Source organism: Quercus robur, chromosome 3 (genome assembly GCF_932294415.1).
Source record: "Quercus robur chromosome 3, dhQueRobu3.1, whole genome shotgun sequence".
Lineage (NCBI taxonomy): Eukaryota > Viridiplantae > Streptophyta > Magnoliopsida > Fagales > Fagaceae > Quercus > Quercus robur.
In genome coordinates, this window is record NC_065536.1 from 55,888,069 (window position 1) to 55,916,024 (window position 27,956).

General features: G+C 34.9%; 4 protein-coding genes and 1 long non-coding RNA gene across 9 annotated transcripts; 3 read left to right on the forward strand and 2 right to left on the reverse strand.

The window, feature by feature from the left end:
* The first annotated feature begins 3,837 nt into the window (after nucleotides 1-3,837).
* Nucleotides 3,838-9,405, forward strand: LOC126718461 (uncharacterized). 3 transcript variants are annotated; one of them, XM_050420663.1, is made up of 8 exons: nucleotides 3,894-3,972; nucleotides 4,069-4,134; nucleotides 4,177-4,298; nucleotides 4,420-4,502; nucleotides 7,366-7,452; nucleotides 7,710-7,858; nucleotides 8,222-8,353; nucleotides 8,956-9,405. In XM_050420663.1, exons 2-8 carry the CDS (start codon nucleotides 4,097-4,099, stop codon nucleotides 9,143-9,145), a joined length of 801 nt encoding a protein of 266 aa, XP_050276620.1. In that variant the 5' UTR covers nucleotides 3,894-3,972; nucleotides 4,069-4,096; the 3' UTR covers nucleotides 9,146-9,405. The 3 variants fall into 3 exon arrangements, with proteins under 3 accessions (XP_050276618.1, XP_050276620.1, XP_050276619.1); XM_050420661.1 differs by having other exon boundaries at nucleotides 3,838-3,972; nucleotides 4,069-4,298; XM_050420662.1 differs by having other exon boundaries at nucleotides 3,969-3,989; nucleotides 4,069-4,298.
* A 1,256-nt stretch (nucleotides 9,406-10,661) lies between these two features.
* LOC126718462 (uncharacterized) lies at nucleotides 10,662-16,745 on the reverse strand. Of its 2 annotated transcripts, none has more exons than XM_050420664.1 (9): nucleotides 16,515-16,745; nucleotides 15,219-15,573; nucleotides 14,568-14,601; nucleotides 14,024-14,248; nucleotides 13,429-13,518; nucleotides 12,275-12,340; nucleotides 12,086-12,177; nucleotides 11,877-11,924; nucleotides 10,662-11,214 (listed from the first exon to the last, which is right to left on the reverse strand). In XM_050420664.1, the coding sequence occupies exons 2-9, from the start codon at nucleotides 15,542-15,544 to the stop codon at nucleotides 11,097-11,099; spliced, it is 999 nt and encodes a 332-aa protein (XP_050276621.1). In that variant the 5' UTR covers nucleotides 15,545-15,573; nucleotides 16,515-16,745; the 3' UTR covers nucleotides 10,662-11,096. The 2 variants fall into 2 exon arrangements, with proteins under 2 accessions (XP_050276621.1, XP_050276623.1); XM_050420666.1 differs by having other exon boundaries at nucleotides 16,378-16,518.
* Nucleotides 16,746-18,063: 1,318 nt separating this feature from the next.
* Nucleotides 18,064-24,682, reverse strand: LOC126718463 (CRS2-associated factor 2, chloroplastic). The gene is made up of 6 exons (XM_050420667.1): nucleotides 23,883-24,682; nucleotides 23,111-23,238; nucleotides 22,236-22,461; nucleotides 21,153-21,280; nucleotides 19,535-19,679; nucleotides 18,064-18,623 (listed from the first exon to the last, which is right to left on the reverse strand). Exons 1-6 carry the CDS (start codon nucleotides 24,562-24,564, stop codon nucleotides 18,208-18,210), a joined length of 1,725 nt encoding a protein of 574 aa, XP_050276624.1. The 5' UTR covers nucleotides 24,565-24,682; the 3' UTR covers nucleotides 18,064-18,207.
* On the forward strand, nucleotides 20,615-27,924 carry LOC126718465 (uncharacterized). 2 transcript variants are annotated; one of them, XR_007652931.1, is made up of 3 exons: nucleotides 20,615-20,849; nucleotides 27,092-27,476; nucleotides 27,649-27,924. It is a non-coding gene; the product is annotated as an uncharacterized LOC126718465 (long non-coding RNA). The 2 variants fall into 2 exon arrangements; XR_007652930.1 differs by having other exon boundaries at nucleotides 27,092-27,924.
* LOC126718464 (ubiquitin-40S ribosomal protein S27a) lies at nucleotides 25,562-26,293 on the forward strand. Its single transcript, XM_050420668.1, has one exon. It carries the CDS (start codon nucleotides 25,653-25,655, stop codon nucleotides 26,121-26,123), a length of 471 nt encoding a protein of 156 aa, XP_050276625.1. The 5' UTR covers nucleotides 25,562-25,652; the 3' UTR covers nucleotides 26,124-26,293.
* Nucleotides 27,925-27,956: the final 32 nt, after the last annotated feature.

Here is a 27,956-nt window from a genome sequence, read left to right on the forward strand (position 1 = left end):
GGAGCCATCAGAGCAAACCCATTCAAAAAAATGAGAGAGATCAGAGAGCAGATGGAGAGCAGAGACGAGGGAGCAGATGGAGAAACAGAGAAGGAAGAGAGAGAAGAGAACAGAAAAAATGAGAGAGATGAGAGACAGAGGAGAGAGAGTCAGAGATAAAATATTAATTTTTTTTTTTTTACAATACTGCTGCAGTGCAATTCTATCTTTAGAATTGCATTGTAGCAAGTATTGCAAAAAATTTGCAATACTTACCTTTACAATTCTCTGATGCAGATGATTTTAAGGCTGCAAATGCCAAATTTCCCTTAGATATGGCATTAGCATTCTCCAATGCTAATGCTCTAACCATGACCTACATCATAAACCCATCGAAATCATCACCAAAATCAACCCATGACCCAAAAAACTCAAAATCGATGACAGGCAAGATAGCAACAAGGCAAAGGCAACTAGATGGCGTGTAGAGGTGCAATGGGCGAGATGGCGATGGGCGGTGGCAGTGAGATGTTGAAGGTTGGTTTGAAAGAGAGAGAGGCGAGAAAGAAGAGGAATAAAAAAAAAAAAAAATTTATGTTTAGCATTTGGGTTCGTACCGTTCTAATGGTAGAATGGTACAGTTACAAATGCTTAAAAATTTTGGCTTTTAAAATATTTATGTAGCTTGTTTTTTGGTATTTGGTATGCTAAATGTTAAAAATTTAGCATTTAGCATATGGTATGCTCTTATTGGACCCAAGATTGGAGCAAGGGCATTGAGGGATGCCATTGTGCCCTCAAAAAATAAAATGCTCATACGTAAGACTTTCCCCCTCCTCCTCAAAGGGCCAACACACCACTAAATTATGAGTTCAAATTTGGTAAGGATGAGGTGTAAAATTCATGTTTTATACCATCCATTAATAGATTGCCACATTAGCTTACATCTACCACACCTAATAATATCTCAATAAACGCCCAATTGAGTTGGATTTTCAAATGAGTGTTATAATTAATTGGGTGTAGTTGTGTCTATTCTTTAATACGTGATATGATGATGTGATATGTTGAGATTGGAGAATGTAAAACTTAGGTTTTACATCACATCTTTATAGAATTTAATCTCCCTAATAATATATATATATATATATATATTGTTTATTTTATGTAGTTCTTGGTGACATACTACTTTTATATAAATAATTTATATAAATATATTATTATTATTATTATTGTAGGGATGAAAGGTCTGGATAAGGATATTGGGCCGTAGGCCGCACCCGAGGACGTCAAAGAACCCGAAAACAAAGAAGTATTAGTGAAGACAAGCAGATTGTTGGGCCGAGGAAGAGGTCTAGTCATAATAAATAGGTGACGTTGTCCGAAGAGCCACCCTTCCTCGGCCAACAGAGTGGAAGCCTAAAGTCCGACCACCCATCAAGTATTGGGCAATGGGCAACCGTGCTTGGGAGGATAAGCTTGAGAGAGAGGTGAGTCAATAGAGAATATATGGGAAGAAAGCTATTACCACCGCATTGAATGCTTTGTACCTAACCAACTGGTTGCATTAATGTGAAAGTGATATTTGAACAGTGACTTCTAGCTTTACAACTACCCACATAGACTTTAGGAAGGTGTTGATGAAACAAATATGAAGGAGATTAGCAATCTGATCTACACATGGAAGGCTAAAATGAAAGAATGGAAGGGAGTATAAAAGGGAAGGATTCCATTACAGAAGGGATCATGAGAAACAAGAAAGAAAACTATTATGTAACCAAGAACTTTAATATTTGTGTAAGCCTAAGAGAAATATATATAAGAACATACCATCCTCGGACTTGATCGAGGAGTGTTTTTCTTTTCAGCTTGTTTGCTTTAGTCATTCCAACACCAACTAGCCTATTGTGATTCGTATTTTAACTCATTAAACGTTCAGTAACAAATCCACTCTCTAACAAATCTATTGTTTTGGGCTTATTAGGCAATTGTTCAAATCTTTTGGGCTGTAGATCAAATTGGGTCCTTACAATTATTATTATTATGTCAATTTTTATTCAAATATAGAAATAAAATCTTTTCTATTTTATCAATGTATTAAAACTTATGCTAAAATATTGTTTTGGTAAACTTTGTATGGATTTCTTTTTTTGTCCATAAATTTTAAAAAAGTTTTTTTTTTTATCCTTAAACTTTTTAAAAATATTTATTTATAAATAATAGAAGGATGATTTAAAAAAAAAAAAAATTTAAGTATGAAAATGTAACCCATACAAAATTTATGGACAAAAATAATATTCTAACAAAAAAAAAAAGACAGTTTAACAAAAACTTTAAAACTAACAAATTAGACCTTAATTTTTTTTTATAAAAAAAATTTTTAATTAGAAAATTTAAAGTGTAATACTCCGTCAAGAAGGCAGAAAAACATATATGAAATTATTCAAGCCAAATAAAAAGAGCATCTATACTATCCTTTACATAGTTTGCAAATTGCAATTGCTATAGAGCCCATTTGGTAAGAAATTTTTAGTAACATTATTTAAGTGTTGTGAAGATACATGTGGTGAAAAAATATTATAAAAATAATGTTGTATTATTTAAATAATGAAACTTATTGTTTAAAAAACAGTACCAAACAGCCCCAAATAAGCAAAAAAAAGACCAAGAGCGAAGACACTTATTAAACGGCAGTTTCATAGTAAAAGACTGTATACTCCAATTGAATCTATACATTCCTTCTCGCTTCTCAGTGAAGTCTAAGAAACATCAACTACAGAGTACAGCCTACTCCCAGAAACAGAGTTCGCAAAAACAGGAATTTGTAAACACAGTCTATGGTTGCTAAATTCACGTAAACCAGCTCAGCCCAGAGCACAAATACCCAATTAATTTCACAAGAATTGAGTTCCCTTTTTTTTTTTAGAGAGAGTTTCAACCTATGGCGTCCGCTCCTGATGATAACTCTTTATCATCAGACTAAGACACCAATCATGGTGTAGGCGGGGATTGAACCCCAGATCTCTTATACAACTATCAGAAACTTTACTAGTTGAGCTAACTGGAACCAGAATTGAGTTCCGTTTGAAACCACTAATGCCAATTCTTTTTTTTAGAAACTAATTCCAATTTAGTACTGCTACCAGATAGAAAATGAGTATCACACTCAGACTCTATTACTGTTAAAGTGTTTGAGTTTATTATTGGCCAAAATGCAAATTGTATGCTTTAAATTTTACTAAAATTTATTTCTAAAAAAGAAAAAATTTAAATCTGTAACTTTTGTAACATTGAGTTTTTTAAGTTTTACTTTTATTCAATCAAAGTATTTTAATAAAAAAGGAGTGAGGAGAAGGAAACTATTAAGATTTTTATTTTTAAAATATATATTTTTTAAAATAATAATTTTTGTAATTCTTATGTATTTTTGCCTTATAATTTTTATTTCAGGGTCAAGGGTGTTACCATGTTAGTTTAATTTGACGTAGGAATTAGTTTACCATATTTTTTAAGTTTATGGTTTAATTTGTTACCTTTCTTAAAGTGAAATTTGTTACCTTTCTTAAACTTCTAAATCCCATCATTTTTCATTTCAATATTCTAAATTTCAAAACTACTCGATTCAATCTTCCGTCAAAGTGCCGTCCAATTACGTTTAGGCCTGATTTTAATATTTGAGTTTTGGGGAGTGGGGTTTGTTTTTTGTGTTCTTCATATAAGGAACGACACCGTTTGGGTATTAGTTTTTTTTTAAAAACATTAACAGCAGCACTAGACGGAACTTTAACAGAGGACTGAATTGAAAATTTTTGAAATTAAAAGGACTGAAATGAAAAATGATGAAACTTAGAGGTGGGTTTTGCATTTTAGCAAAAAAAAAACTAAAAACAGTAGTCAAGAGAGTGAGAGAGATCTGAAAGAAAAGGATCGTTATATTCTAGGGCTTTAGATAATCTTTTATGTTTCAATTTGTTTCTCTGCAAATAGTTTCTGGTGAGACTTCCATTTACGTTAGTAATTTCGACCTCAATCGAGTTCCATTTCCTGTCTCTGTGTGTGTTTTTTAACATTAATTTGTGTCTTGTTCAGTTTTGTGTGTTAGTGTTGAGGAAAAAAAATGGAAGGAACAGAGCAGTGGAAGTATCAATTGGAGCAGTGGAAGAATCAATTTGAGCAGTGGAAGAATCAATTGGAGCCGTGGAAGAATCAAGCGACGCAATGGTTGAACCAAGGGATTGAATATAGTCATCAGATTCCTCCAACCCAGCTCTACTCTGCTCTCGCTGTTTTGTTATTCACAATCCTCTTCTTCCTATTCAGTATTGCTCTCTCTCACATTCTTTGAAACCCAAAGTTTTCATTTTTTTGATGTTCAATATATTCAGTGAATCTTGAAAGGTTAGTAATGTCTTCTGTTTTTTAAATTGCTTTGTGTGGCAGTTCGGTTGTTCAAACGTGCGAAATCGGATACAATTGTGTTAACTGGGCTTAGTGGGAGTGGGAAAACTGTTCTATTCTATCAAGTAAGCACTTAGCATTGTTGGATTTGTGTTCTTGAAATGTGTTACTTTGTGAAGAATTTGATACTTCATTGCGTTCATAATAAACATTGATAGTAAATTGGCTGAGGCAACAAAGGGTTCGCATGAAGGACTTTTAGGTCCAGTGCAACAAACGTTTTCTGCATACTTGTCTTTTTTTGCTCTCATGACTTAATTTTTGGGGTACACGGCACCAATCTATTTGGGCAAACTAGTAGGGTAGGAAAGTTTTGTCAAATAACACATGTATGTGTACAGTGTAGTGTTAATGTAAACCCAATTACTCAACTATTGTATTCTTTTTTTTTTTCAATTTGATTGAATCGGGAAATTTAGCTATTTGTATTATAAATTTGGATGTCCCACTGTTGATCCAAGATAAGCAGTCTCAACTCATGGGCATTAATGGGTTGTTACTTATGCAGTGAGCTGTAGTTTCTACTCATTATAACGTCTATCAAATATTTTTTGCTTTTAATTTGGAATAATGTCTCCTTACATTTCTGCAACAAACCTTACATATCTCGAGCATGCCTTTTAGACTATTATATTGGCCAATCATGTAGTATTATGTCTTGATGTGATTCATTATGTTACATTGCATTTTTTGTTAGAAGAAGGTTTACATTTTCACCTAGGGGCACAAGGAACTATCTAGAATCTGACACTTCATGTGAACACCACTAGCTAAATAATGTAGATTAAGTGTCTTGGATAGTGATTCATCCGAAAGAATAGAGAAAGCGTTCTTAATCTATAATTTTTCAAAACCCATGGATTAGGAATACATTGTGAGATGGAAGAAATAATTGTCATGATGTAAGCTGTAAATTTTCATTTTCATTTTAATTTTTTTATACACACGAAAAGGTTTTGAATTTAATACTTCACCCTTTATACCATTGTAATGGGAGAAGGAAGTGCTGTTTGAGCTACAGCTCATTGGCTTGAAAAGTATTTCATGGTGCCCCAACTATTATTTTTAGAATCTTTGTTCTGTTAGTTATATGCTCTGAATCTGATTGGGGCATCTAATGAGCTAAATTTTGCTTTGATTGCCCCAAGCGAGATCCCCTTTAAAAGTTACCTTTGACATTAAACTTGGTAGGCAAACAATATCCAACCTGTTGGGCTGATAAAACTTCATAAATGTAATCTTTGCATCTATGAACCCATACTGCAAGTAGAAATATGGCTTAGTTGAGTAATAGTTGTTCAGTTATGTAGGAGTCGTATTTCTGTTATGCCTGTTGAGGCGCCATATTGTTGGAAATTCACGGTCAAGAGGCTTCAGGCTTTGTTTGAGGACTCAGGTTCTGTTGCATAGCTGTTTGTACCATAAAATTGGTACCTTCCCTGCCTTTGTATTGGTTAATAACAGCAGCTAAATAAATATGTGGCCTTGCAAAATGCCACATGTTGAAATTATCCTTTCTTTAACTTTAAAGTTCACCTGTTAAGGCAGCATGGAGTAGTTGTAAGTTATTACTTAAAAGAGAATATGGACACACCAAATTGGGTGAATGAGTACTGGAGACACTTTGTCATGGACAACGAGAATTACATACTATGGTTGGGGCTGGGGAGTTTGGTGTCATGGTGAAGAATAAGTTTTATTTAATTTTTTGGTTTTCTTATATTCAATGATATTGGGGAAGAATTAGTGGGGAGAGTCTTGTCGAGTTTTGTTGTTATTCTTAGCTAAATAATTAGCAAAGAATAGGATATTTTTGTGACAGCTGAATGAGCAGTCTTTTGAATATTGGTTGTTTAGTAATTTGTACAGTTCAAGCTTCATACTTTATAGCACAATTTATTTTCTTCAATTCATATATTAGTGTTAATCTATAGATAGCCCATGCTTGTGGTTAGTCAAAACCCTTATCATTTCATTTATCATCATGCCATGGCATTAGAGGTAAAATAACTTGGATGGCCTTTGGAGAGAAGTATTTTCAGTGCGCTTATCTTCAGTAAATGAGTCTTTTTTTCCCCTAAGCAGAACAAGATTACTTAGTTCATGGAGTTTTTAGAAGTTTGTTTCTAAAGAATGCAATAGTTTTCCTAACCTGCACTAGAAAAAAAGAAAGAAAATGGAAATGATTCAGATATTATAATCACTTGTGTTAGAGGGCTTTGTAATAAATAATATTAGGTGAGCTTTGAATTTTAATTTCATTACTGTTATGTTCCTATGATGTTTACTGTTGCTCAAATATTTTTTAAAATCTCATGTTCAATAGCTTTCCCATGCATCGCACATGTTAGCGACTAGTTAAATTATATGGTGGAATGCTTAATGAAAGACTAGAGAACATTATTTTGTGCTGTTCAGCAACCTGGAAGTTCTATTCCTTGGTCTTTGCATTATTTGGTTATTTATTTATTATTATTGTCCAATTTGTTCTGAAGCTTTTGGAGTGTCGGAGAGTGGCAGTTAGGAACTTAGGAAATAAAGTGTAGTGTTGTTTATAAGGGGTGATGTTATGCTTGACTTAGTGCCTTTGCAATAGCACAGTGGTTGAGCATTCAAGGTGATTGAACCTTTTATCCACAAGATTAGATGGTGTTCCTTCAATTTTTATTTTATTTTTAATATCTCGGGCTCTTGGTCCTTTCAGTAGTGATTCTTCTATGCTCTGTTTTTAATTGTAATTTTATAGGCTGACTTTCCCGTTATTGGCATCATGTTTACTAGGGGCTTCCCTTTTTTCTCCTAAGAAGCTTTTATTTAGCAGAACCCATATACTCCTCATATTGCTACTAATTAATTTATTACATGACATAGTTTATGCCTTACAGATGTCAATCTTACCTTTTATGCATGGTTTTATGCTTGGTCCAGCTTCGGGATGGCTCTTCCCATCAGGGTACTGTTACATCAATGGAACCAAATGAGGGCCTGTTTGTGCTTCATTCTGAAACAACAAAGGTATCATATTTTAACTTCTTTTTGTAAAACCAATGCATGAGCAAACAAGTGCAGCCAAATGTCTCTGTGCATACTGATTTTCTCAAATCACACTTCTTCTGTATAATGAGAGAAAGCATGCCAACTCCTTCAACTGTCATGTGAACATAAGATTAATTCTAGTAGTTTCTTTCCTTGTCATTATATTGTTTTTTATTTATTGGTTATTGAATCTCAGAGTCAATTGAACTGAACCTTTCTATCTTTCCATTTGACAGAAGGGAAAAATAAGGCCTGTTCATCTGGTTGATGTTCCTGGACATTCTCGTCTTCGACCCAAGCTAGATGAGTTCTTGCCTCAAGCAGCAGGAATTGTTTTCGTGGTGGATGCTCTGGAATTCTTACCAAACTGCCGTGCTGCTTCAGAGTAAATGATTGTTATTTATTTTTGGCCAAAGCCACAATATGTGGTTAAAAAATACTGTTCTTTTCCCATCATTTACTAATTTTCCACACCCTGCAACCATGACTTGGACCTCATGGGTCCCCAATGAGTCCGAGCTCATCCTTATGTGTGAGCAACACATGGTTACCATGGGAATCGGTGTACTTCTTTTGGGGTGGGCATTGGATCTACTCTTATGGGCCTCACTCTCCCCTCCTCTCCTTAATTATCTTAGCCCAAAAGAAAAAGAAAAAACAAAACAGTTAGTGAACAAATGGAAATTAGAATTGACAAAGAGATATGTTGCACACAAGGATACTAACATTTCTTACTTGATTGCAAAAGGTACCTGTATGACATCTTGACTAAGGCAAGTGTCGTGAAGAAGAAAATTCCAGTTCTCATTGTCTGCAACAAAACAGACAAAGTGACAGCACATACCAAGGAGTTTATCAGGAAACAGATGGAGAAGGAAGTGTATGGCTTCTAAGTTCTTTTATATTGAATTGTTCATAGTTGATTACATTTATTGCACATTTTGCAAGCTGTGTATGGGATTAAACTGCTTGTTTTGCCACAATTTGCTACGATTTGCTCTACATTATTCATAGATGAAGAAGAGATATCTCTCCATTATGTAAGAAAATGTTGCATTAGTATTTTGGATTGTCATCCTTGAGTCACTGCGAAAGTGGTTGTTCAATGCAATATCTTTTGTGTGTCCTTCATTCTCAGCTCACTGGATGGTGCTCTATATATTTGCAAAATACTTATGACATGTATGCATTAAGTTATTCTCTCAATGTTTCATCCTTGATCAATTGCATCTTATTGGACATTTTTGCAAGTGGTTGCTTTTGATCATGATTCACTCTAAGTAAATTATAGAAGGAAGAGATCTTTGCCATTACACCAATTGTCTTTCAAGAAAATTCTGCTTACAGTATGATCATTGTGATTTTCATTCATAATCCTTCAAGAGTTAGTTGTTGAATTTGGATTTATATTCCTTAGCTGAATGAAATTACAATGTGATGCTTATGACTCATATTTCTAACATATTTTCTATCTTTTGACAGTGACAAATTAAGGGCATCAAGAAGTTCAATTTCGGAAGCTGACATTGCAAATGACTACACACTTGGGATACCTGGAGAAGCATTTTCTTTCTCTCACTGTGATAACAAAGTTACTGTTGCAGAAGCTTCTGGTTTGACTGGTGTGACAAATCAGGTGGAACAGTTTATCAGGGAACATGTAAAGGCCTAGCAAGATGTTCTCTAGATTTCTTGAACTGTGATGTTTTTGCCTCTAGAGCTTGCTTGAGTATTCATGCTGTTTGGAAAAGCTCTAGGAAGCTTTAGACTCCCAATTGAACTTCAAGGAGAGAAACGAGGGGAAAAAAGTGGGCAGAGATCCATTTGGGTGCATGGTAGTGGTCTGGTCAGTGAATTTGACAATGAGACACAATTGAATATGTTATTTTATTTAATTTAAAAATCTAGGAGTATTGACTGTAGTTGGAGTAATCATGCCTTTGCCTCTCCAAGCTCACCAACTAGTTTTTGACCAACTGCATGACTTTTGATTTCATTTGCATTATCCATAGTCTTTCATTGATCTTTGCCTTGTTTGTGGTTCATTCTATTTTAATGAATCATGGGCCACTCCATCAATTTTCTGATAATATGGAATATCACAGCTCCATCACAATAATCTAGGACTAGACCATACCAAAGGCCAAATCCCCTAATTTGGAATGTAATGTTGGCATGACATTGCGTTCCAATTTCCAAAACCCAGTTTAATGATGTGTATTATTAAGTAATCGACCAATTCAACCCTATTTCTGGAATCCTTACTTCACAGATCACAGTGTTCTTTTGATGAAACAGACTCTCAATTATATTCAATGGAAATAGTAAACAGTAGTAATCCACTATTTTACTCGTTTGAGCATTATGAGACATGTTTTATCTTAGTTGAAATTGAAATTATTCATAGTGCTTTAAATTTCCATCACTTAAAAAGTGGATCCCACTTGTGAATCTTTATATGAAAGGAAGTACATTTGTGAATGGAGTATTTCTCTCGGGAGATGTTTATTACAGTGTGTTTTCATAAATTGAAATCGTGACACGTGTTTAACAGATTTTACCATTTCTCTAATCTTAGTATATTAAGGATATTGTCAATCTAATTGGTGTGTTTATCTTCAGTTAATCAAATTTTACTATGGAATTCTAAGAACAAATTCTTCCAACCTTATAAGACCTTGTACAAATCTACTCGATTGTATGACATGTTCTTCAAATTTATTGCGAAATTCATCAATGGTTGCAATTTGGTTGATATTCAACAAGGGAAACCCCGTTGGATCATTTTCTATATGCCTATCAAATCCAACATATAACATGAGAAAAGGCAGTCCCAAGTTACAATTTTGTAACTCACAGCGTGTATACTACGCATTTGTCAAGGGCAACAGTAGCGTTGTGGTTAATGAAAGAATAGTAAACTGAGTGTTTCTTTACTTCAAATCAAAGAAAAGGGTGAATCTGAAAAGAAATGTTAATACGGAAAAACTTTGCCGAAATCCGTTACTAGTCAAGATCAGCGTTATCAAAGTTATAAAGTATTAAAGAGTGGGAACAACTTTATAGAGAAAACAGAAAAGTCTCTTTCAAAAAAAAAAAAAAAAAAAAAAAAAGGCAGGGAAATGGAAGAATCATTACAAGCTAAAGACCAATACTGTGGACTTCGAATTTGGCAATGGAGATAGATATAACAAATATAGCAATCCTGAGGTAACCAAACCATATGGCTGATGATAACTTAGTTGAACTCATTTACAAATCCCCCATTAAATAATTCATGAGTGCTTGGCAGGTCAAAAATGAAGTAGAATTGAATTGAGAAACAATTAACAATGTTTGGCAATTTATCCAAGCACATAAATATTTAGGACATATACCCCCTCTGGTGGACACAAAAACATGCTTATCTGATTTGTATCCTGGGAAAAATAATGATCACCAGCTTATCAACAATTTTTACATCCTTCCATTGCTGCTCGATGTAAAAAATAATGACACTAGCAGCAACTCTCTTAGAAGATAAATACTGAACTAGTCTTTCATATGAAATGGTGTGGACCCTTGTTTTACGCTCAGACCCTTGTAATTAACATGGTCGAGGGCAGCATTAGGCTTCTGTTTCCTCAACTAATAATCTGATACGAATTTGGAAATGATCTTGACAACCATATGCGCTTCAACCTAAGAATTAAAGCAAAGATGAAATAGCATGGAAGATGCATCAACCCCACTGCGAAGTACCTGCAAAATCCACAATGGCAGCAGAATGGTAGGATTATGAGAAGCAATAGAATAGTAGATACATTTTGGTGAGATTAGTCTCATCTTCACAACAGTGGAGAGTTGCCAACTGAACATTGGAAATCGCACAACCGGTGCTGCCATCCTTTCAATAGTCTCTCTCACTCACAAAGCAACATAATATATTTTTTCTTTAATGTGGAGGCATATTATTGGCAATAGATTATTATTATTATTTTTTCTGATGACACGGATTCTCACCAAGGCAGGCCCTTTGGACCCACCCTTGGCACTTGCAATGATAGAAATCTACCATATATAGTACTTAACCTAAAAGTTAAAAAGACCAAGTTATATAACATCTGGACAATCATTATCTGATAACATGATTCCAGTGATTTGAACTGCACTCAGAGATATTTGGCTGCCATCTAAAGGAAGAATGATATTATTGAGGAAAATTTCTTGCATTTTGGAGGCATAGATGGCCAATTGGCAGTATATATGATTTCTTCAAAACTTTTCTTTTGTCTATGTTTTTGGAAAACAAACTTGTCTTTTCATGTTGAGAGTTAAATGCATGTTTTTGCACAGAATAAGGAGGTTCAAGAATAATAGTAGTATTAGCAATAGTAATAATTAAATAGATAATGACACCATACCATAAGGGAGCATATGGAGATGACAAATCAAGAAATGGATATGGCCACCTGTAAAAAAAAGAAACAGAAAAAAGAAAATGTATAATTAAAATGAAAAAGTAACTAAGAACATAAGAATAAAAATGGAGAGGGAGAGAAAGAATAGCAACAACAAAAACAACATTATCAAAAGTATAATAATAGACAACTAAATGGGAAAAATGTTTTACCATATAGAAATACATGCATGGATGACCCATTGGAAAATGACAAATATAGCTGTCCACAACACAAAATATGCAATCCGAAACTTCGGAAATCGCTGGGACAAAGAGATATATAGTTATAAACTTGCAACTGATCATTGAGAAGATTAAAATAAGTAGAAAACAATAAAACCATTCAGGAACCAAACTTACCACACAATTTAACATTGTTTCACCAAGCAGGAAAACAGCATTGAATGAGTGCATACTAGCAAGCAACTGCAATTGAAACAGCAACACATTCCTCAAATGAAAGGGATTCATTATTAGTGATACAAAGAGAAACTCAATTTGTATTACCTAAAAGAGCGAGAGGGAGGGAGCAAATGATGGGGGAAGTGCAAAGAAAATTTTATTTTAATTTAGTCCTGTTTAATTTTAAAAGTCAAGTGTATCTTTATTAGTCAATTGGATTTTGTTTTATGTCTTATTAGGTAATTAGGTAATTAGTATTTTATTCAATTACCTAGAGTTAAAGGGTATTTTTGTTATTCAATAATTGAGAATTTCCTAATCAGTCAGATTAAGGGTTTAGTTTTAGTGGGCTATATAAGGAGGTTATTGTACTCCTATGGAGAAAAGTTTATGATGAATAAAATTTCTTTTGGATTTTTTTTTTCTTTTCAATTGTCTGGTGTTTGCCTCTAGCCAACTGTAGGTGCTAACTCCAAGCAATCCTAGGTGTTGATTTCTAGGGTTTTTCTTTCTTCTTTCGATTTTGCTGTAGAATTTCAATTGTTTTTGTCCTGTGTCAGCAGGCATGATGGATGTGACATTTGCATAAAACTGCTAACTCTTTGCTTTCTGCTTGTTTTGAGGCCTGACTTGCTAAATTGCAGAAACAAGAAAATATAGTTGAAAGGAACTGAGTTTACTGCCTTCAGCCCCACAAAATAAGACAAAACTTGTCACTGCCAATACCCCCAAAGATCTTTCTCAAAACCAAAACTCATTTTTCTGCTTTCAGGGTTTGGTGGTTTTGGGAAGTGGTAGAGAAGACTTCAAGATCAATGAAATGTCAGAGTCCAATTCTGACTTAAAAGTTTTTTCTTTCAAGAACAACCAAAGTCCTTGATTTAAACCCTTTCCAAATGATACCATATCCGTCCTATCAGTATTCTATATTTAAAGCATATCCCTTTTTGGCTAGTAAAAACATCTCCTTCAAAAGGGCATTAGAATTCAACCTTAAAGTCAGCAAAAAGGGCGAAGGGGTCTGAACAAGGTATGGTTTGCATGTACAGAAACATAAACAGTTAAATTATAGGAAGCAAACCAGGCGGTGTGATGATAAGGTCTGTACTTACAAAATCCAGTTTATACTCGTTGGACATAAGAAAAGGATAAAGAATGAGCCAAAATACGCAGTCGGTGAGCGTCACAGCACCTGCACACATCTATAGGTAGAAAAAAAATGAAGTAGTAGATATAGAATCACTTAAGATATGTTTACTCAAGTATTAAAAGCAAGTTAAAAGAACAGTAGTTGCCAAATGTGGTTAAACTCATACAGATAAGCAATCAATGACAGCATAGTGCTCAAGATTAGTGAACCATATATATTCTTAAATTTCCTCAGGAAAAAAAGAATAAGAAAAGAAAGTTCATAAACTTCTCTGTTCAACTGGTAAGGGTAGGATAAAAATAAATACATAAATAAATAAACACAAGCCAGGTATTCCATTCTCAGTACTAACTAATCAAGGGAATGTACAAAACAAAACCATAGCAAGTTTAACATTTTTTCTCCCCTAAAGAATCAGCTCATTAAAATTACAGTCCTAACTAAAGGAACAAGATGAAGAGAATATAGAAAACACTGAAAGCAAGAAAGAAACTTGAATGACATAGTTTAAATTCATACAAAAAAATTTAGCAACTGAATTTTAGAAGAAAAATCACCTGAAAAATGATTTGAAAGATATAACCCCATACACTTGCAGTCTGGCGAGAATGAGGTGCTTCATGGGTATCTGGACTCTTGGACATATTGGCCATATCTGCACTCTGTCCTATTGTGGGAGCTAAATATGTTCCTTGCTCTGCATCTGAACTTGCATGATCAACCTCATTGCCTCCAACTCTATTGTGCTTGAACAATCCATAAATGGAGAATAAAGATCCAAGCTACAAGTTGAAGTTGAAACCATAAGAACCTATAAATGATGATGTAAAGTAAAATTGAACACAAGGAGCTACCATACTCCCAAAATCAATTAATGACATTGAAGACAGATGGCTGTTATGTGTTCCCAAGGAGGAACTCAATAGCCAAGTAGTGCAGCAAACATCTTTATACAAGATGATTAATAAAAAAGAATAAACAATAATTTAACTAGTCCAAAGAACAAAAGAGGTATACGTTCCAATTTCATCTCTATGAGACTTTACTACAATTTAAAAACAAGGATCTGTACAAGAGTGTTTTTAGAGTTGAAAAGTATACCGCAAAATATATCGTGACCAAAGTAAATGTCCACCTGTGCAACACCCAAAAAAACAAAATCACAAAAAATATAGTCAGCAAAGTGATCATTTCTCTTTATTACTCATGATCAAACTTGAGACTCGAAAGCTAGTTAAAGAAATACTGCCTCATTGAAAAACCAATCTCAAGATCCCTTCCCCACCCCACCCCCCAACATCCAACAAAAAAAAAAACTCTTTTTCCTTTTCAAATTGTTCATGGAGGTATTGAAATTATTCACACAGCAAAAAAATATAAAGTATAATAAGGAACCATTGCAGCATCTGACATAAGCTCTTTGTTATTGACAAAAGTACACAATATATTCTCTCAAAGGGGTTTTCAAAAATCCGTAAATTGAAACCGTGCTCCACTATAATGTGAAAAAGTATACCATTATCTATTTACAGCATGCTGAATAACCCGCTAAAGAAAAATTAGGGCCCCCCACTCAGGTTGCACAAGAATTGAAGAATAATGCAGATTGTGATACTTAAAGCAGGAAAGTATCAAATGGTGACATCTAAAATCACAATACAAGTTAGAAGAGATTTCTTTAAGTGTACCTTAGGTACATATATTTCCAGGTAAATAGATGAAAGATATATAGATGGGACTAGGATGGCTTACTGAGTGTAAAAGAAAAAAATGCCACCTCCGGCATCAGCAACATCTGCGATGAGCAACGACAAAAGCACAATCAATGCTATCATTCTGTAAACAAGCAGCCAGGCAGGATGGATTCCTTTAAGACATGTCTTCCAGGCTTCATCCTCGTACAAAGTCCTTGATTTTTCTTGCTGATTTTCTCTCCTCTCCGGTCTGGACTTGTTGAAACCTTCATATTTCCATATTAGAAATGATGCCAAAACCATCGAGGCTAAGACCCATAGTGCACAGAGGAAAAACCTCCAGTTCAACCAATAACTTGGAGTGTTTGTATCAGTACTAGTCATGACAGGCTCCCAAGTATGGGTTGAAGATCCTGTTAAGAATCTAAAGATATTACTTCTACTTGCTTCACTTTTTATCATATTTTGTAGTTTAATTCCCAGAGCCAAATGTTGGGTGAAAATTGAATTCACTACCAAGTGCACAGATGAATGATGGTGAAAATTTTAAAACCAAAAAGGGTTATTCTTAAAATTTGATGACTTGAAACTATAAAATGGGGAAACAAGTTTTATGAAAGAAAAACAAAAATGTAATCAAGATTCCAAAAGAAATACAAAAAAAAAAAAAAAAACAAGAAGCATGTGCCTGCTATGCTAAGGGTTCAATGAGATTACGGTGGAAACTCAAACATCTGAATTTTCCACAAACACTTCAATTGCTAAACACATTCTAAAGATTAAAACTTTGAAGAACCCAACAAATTAACAATACAAACTACTATGCCTCAATGAAATGGAACCCAAATCACAATTTTTTTTATAAGTAAACTTTACTAATGAATAAAAAAGAACAAGTCCCAGTGTCTAAAAAAGAAAAGAAAAAAGAAAACAATAGGAAAAACACATGGCTAACAAAGGCCAGACTTCAAAAATTCAATCCCAACACAATTCAGTTTAAGAATTTTCACAGTGAGTGTTATGCAAGTAAGGAACAAACAACACAAGGAACTAAGAACTAACACGGGTTCTCTTCTCGTTAATATTATCATACACAAACAGAGATTCTTTACTTTGGATTGGTTTTTACCCAAAAGGTCATGATCAAATAATAATAACAATAATAAGAAAGAAAAAACACGTAAATTCCTATAGAAAAAGAAAGGTGTGGCACTTACGGTTTCGCCAAACTAAAATGCAGAGAGAATAGAGGTGTCAAAATGTAAAAAAAGAAGATGCTTTGCTTCTTTCTATTGCAATCAAAAGAGAGAGAGAGAGAGAGAGAGAGAGAGGTTTAGAACAACACAACAACAACCTTTTACAAAAGACGGGTATGCTTTCGTTGTCTGATGTAGCAGGCTTTTCTGGGATTGGAAAAGATTCAACAGAGAAGATAACGCACTACACACATTTTTTTCTTTGATTTTTCTCTCTCACAATGGATTTTATTTACAACATGGGTTTGGTTTTATTTGGAGAAAGAACGCAAATTCTATACGGAACCAGAAAACCCACACACAAAGAGACACAGACACAGTAGAGTCACACGTACACCGAATTTTGGACAGGTAGTAATTAATAATAATAATACCTACTCAAATGGAAACAAAATACACTGTTTCTTTCTTTATGTTGTTGACGGTTTTTTTTTTTTTTTTTTTTTTAATAATAATAATAATTTTGATGCAGAATTTGGGTCAGTCTTTGCCTTTGCCTTTTCTTTTGTCAACAGGCTATGATGGTGGTGTTCAATTTATTCATCCCAACTCCCAAGTACTTGGAGATGAATAAAAGGAGAATTTTTTTTTGGGCAAAGAAACGGTCCCAAGCCACAAATTGATCAGACTGTTCACAAAATCTTGCTATACATGCCCAAAAAAAAAAAAAAAATTTACAACATTTTATATGGAGGCACCCTTATTTGTCATGACTCCACTCTTCCATTAAAATGACATGTCATTTATATAACAATCTTATAAGGTTGGTTTGAACTTTGAATACTTGAATTTGGATTTGTATTTGAATTTTAAAGCAATAATTTTAAAATGCCTTAATTTCAATTTTATAAATATTGAAGTGTATCATACGAATTTCTAAAATTTTATGGGTTCAGAAATTATTTCAAATTCATGAATTTTAAGATTTAAAATTTTTTTGTAGATTTGTCAAATCTAAATTTTTGACTCTTTGTAAACTATCCAAATAAAATATTTGAATTTTAATCACCCAAATTCAAATTCATATATCCATGTCTTGCTATTCAAACACACCATAAATATGGATGACTGTTTAATTCACGCATGTGTATTTGTAAAGTTAGATCATGACCTTGTCATGATTACAGTTTATAAAAATAAAACACACAGTATGTATGTTGCACTAATATAATAATTATCCAAAAGTATAAATAAACAAAATTATTAGAGTTGGAAAACAATAACCCAATCTTTCTTTATAAACTATTCAGAAAAAATATCTTTCCTTATAAACTTTTCACTTACTTTTGATGAATAGATGAATATACCTTATCTTTTATTTATTGCCACAAATATTTGATTGGCCAAACCCACGTGATCTAGCTTTCGGAAAGAACAAGGCACTGAAGCAGCCCTACCAAACAGATAGGACTATATATACATGTTTTTTTCTTTTCTTTTTTCTCAATACATACTTTACATTTCATTTCCCCATTTCTTCCTCCAAATATCGCAATCTAGTTCAATAAAAAAAAAAAATCGCAATCTTAATTTACTTAAAAATACTAAAGTCATAAACTATTTTACAATTTTTTTTACAAACTGCTGATGTGAAGAATGATTATTGGGAAGTAAATAAGTGATGTTAGTAGTGAGTTCTAGTAAGAATTTATCACATCAATAATTTATAAAAATATTGTAAAAAGTTTTGTGTTCTGTAGCATTATTTACAAAGCTCATTGTTCTCTTCTGGTAAAAATAAGCAACATTGCAATTGAACAGTTCATCTATGTCAGAACCTTCTTTTCAATTTCATTCCCATTTGAGCTTATCAGCTATCAAATCAACGGGTAATGACCCTAGAGGCACTGATGACTCCACCTCTTCAAACGAATCACTATCATAATTTTCGTACTCATCATCGTCACTATCATTATAGATGTCATCTTCATCATAACCTTCTGATTGGGGATCATCTTCAGACACTGCCATTGAGCTGCTTGTACCATCTTCGCTTGTCAATATTAACGCTGGATAGGAATGCTCTGTGGCCTGTGAAATACCCTCAAATTCCTCCACCTTCTTCAAAAGAGCATCTGGACCAAGATTAATCTCATCCAGCAACAATGCTTTGCTTGACTCAATTGCTCGCTTCCATAGTGACATCATTTTAGAGCTTGTTCTCACTGTTGTGGCATTACCCTTACAACAATCACCATCATCCTTACCTGAAAAACACGATGAAAAATGAAAATTAAGGCCAATCATTTTAGAGTCTGTCATCATGTCACAATATTTACCATAACTGCAAAGTACTGCTAGGAAAAGTCAATCCTTTTAGAACTGGTTTTTCTTATTAGTATTATTATTATTATTTAACATATACCACATTTGAAAGCAACCTCAAAAATCCCACCTCCCATCCAAGTTGTTCAAATGTGCAATTCAGAAGAGAATACAAAAAGAGCACTTGCTTACTGGTAATGCAATTTCAAGGAAACTACTCTTGGAGCATCTACTAAGGGCCTCTTTTAACTTTTTCACAAAAAACAGGATGCGTACCTTCCTTTACCAAAATCATTTCAAAGTGGTGTCCAACCAAATTGCACAGTAGCTTACTAACCAAAATATATAAATAAATTGCAAAGTAGCTTGCCTTATCCAAAATAATGTCTAGTTGTCTCCTTAACTGTGGGGCCACTACAGCTATTCTTCCTGAATTTAACTAAAATCTAGTGGCCAATGGCGGCTTCCTTGAAATTGGAACGAAAGGCTTTTTTAAGACATGCTACTATGTCAACTTTTATCATATCGTTTACCATCCATGACATGGTAGTCCCTGTGCATATGAAATGATGTATCCCAATTTGCCATCATCTATAAGACTAAAACCCTTCTCAACAACATATTGTTTTCCTATAAAGTACATCAAAATCAAGTGCCTTCCCACCCCCATGCATAGAATCATCCAGCTGTTATCTACAATTTGATCTTTGCATAATATCATCTTACAGCATAAATAACCTAATATTGCATGCAATAGTACCCTTGATAGTGTGTCAACAGTTCCAGATAAAATTTCAAAGGAAAGTTGTACAAATGCAATGTGACTTGTCCCATTCCTTTTCGTAATGCATACCTGAACTTTCCAAACCACCTGCAATGCCAATTTTAGGGGGGATTGCAGGTAAAGGAGCATTTGTATACATTGATTTCCAATCTTGTCCCCTCCACATCAATATTTGTTCACCTTCAAAAGATAATAACACACAAGGAACTAAGTCCTGTCCAAATGGAGAGGAAAAAAGGTTAAAAACTAGGACAGCATGGCAACCAGAATGATAGGTAAACTAGTAAAGAATCTAAACACCATCAAACAACATTCAACATATCATAACACACTTGTGTAAGGGACTGCCTATCAATTAACAGTATAAAGGGGCCACCATCTAATGCAATGCTTTGTCTCAGGCTAACAAGTGCATATGCAAAAGATGCTGAAGGTAGGATTCTATCCAAGCCCCCCTACCTAGGTGGGACTAACACTCATAATGATCCATATAATGACAAGTAAAACTTTAGAAAGGTACCATTTCCTCTGAGCCACAACATCTTTTTCTTTTTTTGCTAGGCATCTTTCCTTTGGACCTACATGTATAGATGCTAGAATTCAAAACGTTTGTAATATATACATATGGACTATGATTGTTGAGGAGAGTTCACTTTGCGGTGAGCCAAGCCCTAGCAGATGGGATAACCCTGTTAGCCCATGCCAAGCCTGTCATTAGGTTCTTCTCATATGTAGCTTGGCTGTCTGGGCTTTAAAAATGTGCAAATTAATCACAAGTTCAAGCAAATGCAAAAAATCTGTCTAGAAATGTTCATAGGAACTACAAAATTTTTGTTTAACTAAGACATCAAGTACCACCTTGTGCTTTTACAAATTTCAAAACAAGGAAACAACAGCTTCATAGAATATTTTTAACACTAGAAAGAAGTTACACTTTTGGTTGACATAGCAATAACTTCATTTGGAATGCGACCTTTTCATTGTCTTATGTGGGGAATTTGGAGGGAGCCAAATTTTCAAAGGCATGGAGAGATGTGTTAAGATCAAGTATACTTTCTTATATTTTTGGTTTGAATGGTGTACTATGATTTGGGTTATCTTGTAATTTACTTGATTAGATGGATAATTAAAATATAGTTCTGTCTCTACCATTTTAGCTCTCCTTTTCTTTAATAATTTTTGTTATTACTTATCAGGAAAAAGAAAAATAGAAAAGGACACCCAGCAGTGCAATAACTTAATTAATCTACCACAATCAATTTAAAAATGTATTGACAAGAGAGCCATATCCAATGAGTTCCTTCGTAAGCATCCATATCCTCCCCCATCCAAACTTTTTGGGGATTCAGAGGACAAACCCTGTTCCATCATTTTAGTTCATTAGGTCAAGACTCAGGACCTGAAACTCAGGCCATTATAGATTAACCTCAAGTTCATATTTCATAGAAGCCATTAGATACCCATAGTTTATTACATAAAATTCCTGATTAATATATAGTGCCAGAGTACTTATCAAATATATACATAGTGCCAGAACATACCTTCTTTTAATCTTATATATTTTCTTTCCAATTTGAGACCAAACTCTATTCTTAAATTTAATACCTAACAATGTGTACGTGCTTATATATAAGATTGTGTTACATTAATACCGCTTGAAAGTTAGAAGAACACAAATGTTACAGACCTTAAGCTTAGCACCTAACTTCTTGTAATCACTTGTGTGCATCCCTTTGCAGTCAATTTTCACTAGTGGGCTTCCTTCAAAAGCATTCCTAACATCTTTCACCAAGGTTATGTATACTCCATTTTTTGCTGCAATGTGAAAGAAGGAAATAAATAGTTTGAATTGACCACCAATAAAAATAATAAGGGTAAATTGCAAATTACACCCCTAAAGTTTGGAGGTGATTGAATTTTACACCCTGAAGTTTCAGAATTTGGATTTTACCCCCTGAAGTTTGGTAATATTTGGATTTTACACTTTAACGTTTCAAAATTTGGATTTTACCCCCTATATTTTAGAAGTATTTGGATTTTACTCCTTAAAGTTTTGGGGTGTTTAAATTTTACACCCTAAAGTTTCAGAATTTGGGGGTGTAAAGTCCATACAACCTAAACTTTAGGGGGTAAAATCCAAGTTCTGAAACGTCAAGGTGTAAAATCCAAACATCTCAAACTTCAGGGGCTAAAATCCAAATTTTGAAACTTCAAGGTGTAAAATCCAGTCACCCTCAAACTTTAGGGGTGTAATTTGCAATTTACCCAAATAATAAAACTTGAGTCTTGATGATGCTTAGATAATAGACTTTGTCCCATAAATAGTGCAACTAGAATCTCTGACATGAAAGCAAGCCTATAATACAGGAGCAACTTGCAGTATACACATTCAAATCCATAGACACTTCAGATGGTTTAGTATATACAAAGTATGTACAGTGTGACATGGTCATATTGAATTGAGGCATTCTAAGCCCATATTGAAACTGAGGTTGGCTGTTTGCCTGAGCAAAACATCAACAGATCTGGAACCCAGGTGTTGGGACTGGCTAGAACAATTGGCATGAAAGTGTTTATACCATGACCCTTTTAGAATAGAGAGACATATAGTTCAGGGTTCAGCTATTTCTGGTTATCCAAAGTATTGCTTCACATCCTATGGCTCTAGTTACAGAGAACAGATAAAAAAGACAATGTGAATTAAATATGAAACAAACTTTATGACAAGGTGGTTATTTATAAGAACAAGTGACGGTCCTGGTGAATTTACCTAATTTACAAATTGGCAAAAGTTTTTCTCCCTGCTTCCGAAATTCATCAGCTTCAGCTTTTGTTAATCCTTCTGGAGCTTCTTGGATAAGTTTTGGGTAAACCGGAGTAGCTGGTTTCCAGAGCATTACTGGGTACTGTGGACGGGTGCGATAATTGTAGTTTCTGCCACGGAAAAGATAAACTACACCACCAACGCGATGAATGATTTTTCCCCCAGTTTTATCCTGACATTATAAGAAACTTGAGCATGATGCAAGCATGAGCTTTCTTTACTAAATCAGAGAGAACATAAAATTTGAATTCAGCCTGATAATGAACTTAATTGGTGCATAATTAACTTAGGAGGCTTAAACTTCTTAGGAGAATAAAATTTGATGTACATTTTCATAAGTCGAAAAACTGGCCTTTAAATTAAAAAATAGAGGCAACTAAGGTGATTTATGCGCATACACACTTCCACAAAAGGCACTATTTATTGGAATTGAAGTGAAATCTTAAAACAGAATACACGAAAATCCAGTAGTAGCATCTATGGTTAGTGAAATGTGCCATTGTTCAGTTAAAACAAAATGTTGGCATGGGCCTCATGGCTGCTTCTATATCTCACACCCAATATCCCATTCCATCTCTTAACAAAGTGATGGTAATTGAAGGAATGCTATTCCAACTTTTTTCTCTGCCAAATTACAATAAGATTTTATAGAATGAGATTTTTATCATCACATCCCATTCCTTGCAAAATAAATGGGAGCTTGAAAAGAAACTTTACCCACAAAAGGGCACCTTTAGCAAAACATCTCTATCACATGCTTGATAAGCAACAGCTTAGATAAATGAAACTGAGGAATACAAGAAAAATGGAGAGACTAATACCTCAAGATGGCGGCAAATGTTATCCATATCCACAGTGGGAACCCCTTTACATCGAACTTTACAAACCTTCTGCCCCCGCCAATGCGAATGTATCAACTCCAACATATTATGTGTCAACCCATCCCTCCCTATACACACCCAAATTTAACCAAACAAACATGAATATCCACGACAAAATACCTCCTCCAACCCATACATGACAGGATCATTAAATCATTTAAAGAAGTCACATAAATCATGGATTAGGATCCTTTAAAGTTCTTAAGGTTACTCCATGACTGAGCTCATAAAATCCTATTAATCTATTTTTAAATAAGGGAACTGAATTCAACAATGCATCATTTTTATTGTATACTAATCAACAAGTTATAAAATTTGTTGTTATTGATATTTAGACAAACTTTGACAATCACCATTTTGATTTCTATTTAAATTATTGATGGCGTGCCAAGAGACTTGTAGCTCAACTAACACCTCATTTCCAGGTTCAAATCCCTCATACCAATTGTAACTAATGAATTATCAAAGTTAAATAAAAAAATCATTGGCAACGTGCCAAAATCCAGTCCACTCGTCTCAAAATGAATGAATATGATTTTAGGTATTAAGAACTCCATTGTAAACTTATCCACTAATCACATGTAACATAACAATTTCTTAAGTCTCTAGTCGCCACCTAATGAGCTAACGAGTCCTTAAAAACTGTGGTTTGAATGAAAATTCAGCTACCATTTCTGAGAAAAGAAAGGAAAACGAAAAACGAAATTCTCACCAAGATTAACCTGGCGATTATCGGACAAGCGAGGTTCAACAAGCATTTTGATCTCCCATTTCTTCAAACGCTCACCGAGTATTTCCTCTCTCGTCCTCTTCTCCTCCACAAACTTCCCCAACGGGAACGGCCTCGCCATCTCCACGCGCTTCACTCCGTCGGTACCGGCCGGAGGCGAATTCAGCGACTCCAGCAGCCGAATCTTCCTATCCTTATCCCTCTTCTTCTTCAGCGGCGCTTTACCGGTCCACGGCCGCGGCATAGTCGGCGGAGCGAAGGGCAAGAAAGCCGGCTCCCGAATCGCGAGCGGCTTAACCTTGGGAGTCTCGGAGTAACTGTACTGGAACTCGAAGGGAGCGCCGGGGAGGAGGTAGGAGACGCCGGAATCGCCGATGACGACGGAGCGGCCGGCGTCGGAGGCGATGACGCCGTCCTTGACTGGCTTGTAGTAGTTGGAGCGGCGGTGTGGGGTTTTGAAGGCGGGGTTGGTTTGGGAATTGGAAGATTTAGGAGGGGCAGTTTGGGATTTTTTGAGAGGCGGAGGGTATTTGGGAATGGGAATAGGTGGAGGAGGAGGAGGAGGAGGGGTGGAGTTTTTTGTAAATTTGGAGTCGTTTGAGGGTGGTGTTGAAGGGAGAGAAGAGAAGAGATTGAAGCCTGGTAGTGATGCTACAATGGCCATTTTTAACACTAAGTGTTAGCTTTTTTTCGGATGAGATATTAGAGAGATGAGTGATGATGAATGTGATAGTGATAAGAGTTTTCTGGTTTTTCCGTTGTGTTTTGTAGAGGGAAGAGAGTGAGAAAGAGAATATGATTTTTTTTTTTTGAGCTTTGTCACATGATACGACGCCGTTCTTAACCTTTTATTTATTTATTTTTTTTTGGGTTTTGTATGCTAACATACGACGCCGTTCTTAACACTGTGATTTGTGAATTTAATCAAGTGTGCAAATGCTCTTGTTAAATGTGGGTGCATTTTTAATTGGGTTTTTGTCATTCATGATGCTCCCCTTATCACAATGTTTTTATTTTTTTTAGGGAAGAAAGGAGAAGTTATGTTGAATTTGAAATAAGACTAGGACACAAGCATTTCTTAGTATTTTTTTATAGAAATATTCATAATTCAAATAAGGGGTTAGATGCCATTGAACTCCAAGCTAATTGGCACCTTTTTTTTTTTAAATAGATTTTTGAATGAAACATATAGAAATATCCTTAGATTTCTTTTTTTTTTTTTCAACAAAAAGAAGAAGAAGAAGAAGATTGTTTGTAAGTATTGTAACAATAATAAAGTTTGCCACTACTCGAATCCATAATCTCATACTCCTAGAGTGATGAGTCACGAGAGCTTCCTACTATTAAGTCACTTTTACAGATGATAAACAGTACTCTTACTTATAACACCTCTTGAAAAACATAAGAAAATACCATTTGTAAGTTGTTAAACAACATATAACACAAAATCATCACATACATATGTCCCTAACAACAAGACCCCTATCACATATATGAAAGAGTAAGATAAAACGGCAGCGGTTTTGCACCACCCATACAAACAAAAACGCAGCGTTTCACGATACCCCTAAAATACCACTCATGCACCCTCACCGCACCCAATCAAAACCCCCCACAAACCCTAGCAGACCCATCCACCATATATAAAGCTCTCTTCATTTCCCGAATCCCTTCTCATCCTTTATTTCAGACTCTTTTCACAGAGACCCATTTGAAGCGGCTGGTTGCTGCGAATCGCAGAACCAAGCAACCATGCAGATCTTCGTGAAGACCCTAACGGGCAAGACCATCACCCTCGAGGTCGAGTCCTCAGACACCATCGACAATGTGAAGGCCAAGATCCAAGACAAGGAAGGAATCCCGCCGGACCAGCAGCGCCTCATCTTCGCCGGAAAGCAGCTCGAGGACGGCCGAACCCTAGCGGACTACAACATCCAGAAGGAGTCGACCCTCCACCTCGTGCTCCGCCTCCGCGGCGGCGCCAAGAAGCGCAAGAAGAAGACCTACACCAAGCCCAAGAAGATCAAGCACAAGCATAAGAAGGTGAAGCTCGCGATCCTTCAGTTCTACAAGGTGGACGATTCCGGAAAGGTCCAGAGGCTTCGTAAGGAGTGCCCTAACTCTGAGTGCGGCGCTGGAACTTTCATGGCGAACCACTTTGACCGCCACTACTGTGGCAAGTGTGGCTTGACCTATGTGTACCAGAAGGCTGGTGGTGATTAGGTCTTATGTTTTGTTTTGCTTTTTTTTTTTTGAGTTATAATATGTTTTAATTTTGAAATAGCGGATGATATGGATCTGAACTACTAGGTTGTGTTGTTTTTTTTCCTGAATTTTCTGGATGATTATCGTACTATTATTCGACTTAATAGTTTTGTTGGGATTTTGCTTGATTATCTGTTTGGTTTGGTGTTTTTAATTTCTCTGTTGTTTTAATTTGCTATTGATTTTGCTATCTTAAATTGAATTTATAGGATTGTGTTGTTGTAGTGTGATATTGCACACACACACACACACAAAAAAGGAAAATTAAAATTTTGATTTAATATGTGTCTTAGTTGGATATTGATTCAAAGAGTCTCGTGTCTCAACTTAGACATCCAGGGTTTTAATCTCCCATTCCTAATTGTCAAATAATCGAAGATGATATTGACTACTTTGTTAATGGGGAGTGACTTTATGTATTGTTTTTATACGTGAAATTTGTGTAGAAGATGAAAATGCTATCCGTTATTAACCTAATGTAGGATGTGAATTTGTGTGTTTGCATATTGTGGTTCGATTGTTTTGTGAAGATATCATTTTTGTAGCTTTTGAAAACACTTCTTTGAATAGTTAACTGTGTAGTGTTTGAAATAGTTATGTTAGATCTTGCTTTCATATGAGCTTTGTCCTATTGATCTAGTCACCTAAGATCAAGTCTACTTTCTTATATTTTTGGTTTGAATGGTGTACTATGATCAAGTCTCCTTTTCTTTAATAATTTTTGTTTATTACTTATCAGGAAAAAGAAAAATAGAAAAGGACACCCAGCAGTGCAATAACTTCATCAATCTACCACAATCAATTTAAAAATGTATTGACAAGAGAGCCATATCCAATGTGTTCCTTCGTCAGCATCCATATCCTTCCCCATCCGAACTTTTTGGGGATTCTGAGGACAAACCCTGTTTATCATTTTAGTTCATTAGGTCAAGACTCAGGACCTGAAACTCAGGCCTTTATAGATTAATCTCAAGTTCATATTTCATAGACCCTGTTAGATACCCATAGTTTACATAAAATTCCTGATTAATATATATTGCTAGAGTACTTATCAAATATATACATAGTGCTAGAACAGACCTTTTAATCTTATATATTTTCTTTCCAATATGTGACCAAACTCTATTCTTAAATTTAATACCTAACAATGTATTGGGCTACATTAATACTTCTTGAAAGTGAGAAGAACACAAATGTTATAGACCTTAAGTTTAGCACCTAACTTCTTGTAATCACTTGTGTGCATCCCTTTGCAGTCAATTTTTCACTAGTGGGCTTCCTTCAAAAGCATTCCTAACATCTTTCACCAAGGTTATGTATACTCCATTTTTTGCTGCAATGAGAAAGAAGGAAATAAATAGTTTGAATTGATCACCAATAAAAATAATAAAACTTGAGTCATGATGATGCTTATAGACAATAGACTTTGTCCCATAAATAGTGCAACTAGAATCTCTGAAATGAAAGCAAGCCTATAATACAGGAGCAACTTGCAGCAGCATACACGTTCAAATCCATAGACACTTCAGATGGTTTAGCATATAAAAAAGTATGTATAGTGTGACATGGTCATGTTGAATTGAGGAATTCTAAGCCCATATTGAAACTGAGCTTGGCTGTTTGCCTGAACAAAACATCAACAGATCTGGAACCCAGGTGTTGGGACCGGCTAGAACAATTGGCATAAAGTGTTTATATTGTGACCCTTTTAGAATAGAGAGACATACAGTTTTGTTGGGATTTTGCTTGATTATCTGTTTGGTTGTGTTTTTAATTTCTGTTATTTTAATT

Excerpts from the sequence above, each read along its gene's own strand:
- LOC126718464 (XM_050420668.1), top strand. The coding sequence starts at position 25,653 with ATGCAGATCTTCGTGAAGACCCTAACGGGCAAGACCATCACCCTCGAG.
- LOC126718462 (XM_050420664.1), bottom strand. The coding sequence starts at position 15,544 with ATGACTAGTACTGATACAAACACTCCAAGTTATTGGTTGAACTGGAGG. Across the intron at positions 13,519-14,023 it reads TCTTTCAAATCATTTTTCAG|ATGTGTGCAGGTGCTGTGAC; the intron begins GTGATTTTTCTT and ends TTCTACCTATAG. Across the intron at positions 12,341-13,428 it reads ACGAGTATAAACTGGATTTT|TTGCTTGCTAGTATGCACTC; the intron begins GTAAGTACAGAC and ends TTTCAATTGCAG.
- LOC126718461 (XM_050420661.1), top strand. The coding sequence starts at position 4,097 with ATGGAAGGAACAGAGCAGTGGAAGTATCAATTGGAGCAGTGGAAGAAT. Across the intron at positions 4,503-7,365 it reads AAACTGTTCTATTCTATCAA|CTTCGGGATGGCTCTTCCCA; the intron begins GTAAGCACTTAG and ends TGCTTGGTCCAG. Across the intron at positions 7,453-7,709 it reads TTCATTCTGAAACAACAAAG|AAGGGAAAAATAAGGCCTGT; the intron begins GTATCATATTTT and ends TCCATTTGACAG.
- LOC126718463 (XM_050420667.1), bottom strand. The coding sequence starts at position 24,564 with ATGGCCATTGTAGCATCACTACCAGGCTTCAATCTCTTCTCTTCTCTC. Across the intron at positions 23,239-23,882 it reads TAATCGCCAGGTTAATCTTG|GGAGGGATGGGTTGACACAT; the intron begins GTGAGAATTTCG and ends GGGTGTGTATAG. Across the intron at positions 21,281-22,235 it reads TTTGCCAATTTGTAAATTAG|CAAAAAATGGAGTATACATA; the intron begins GTAAATTCACCA and ends TTCACATTGCAG.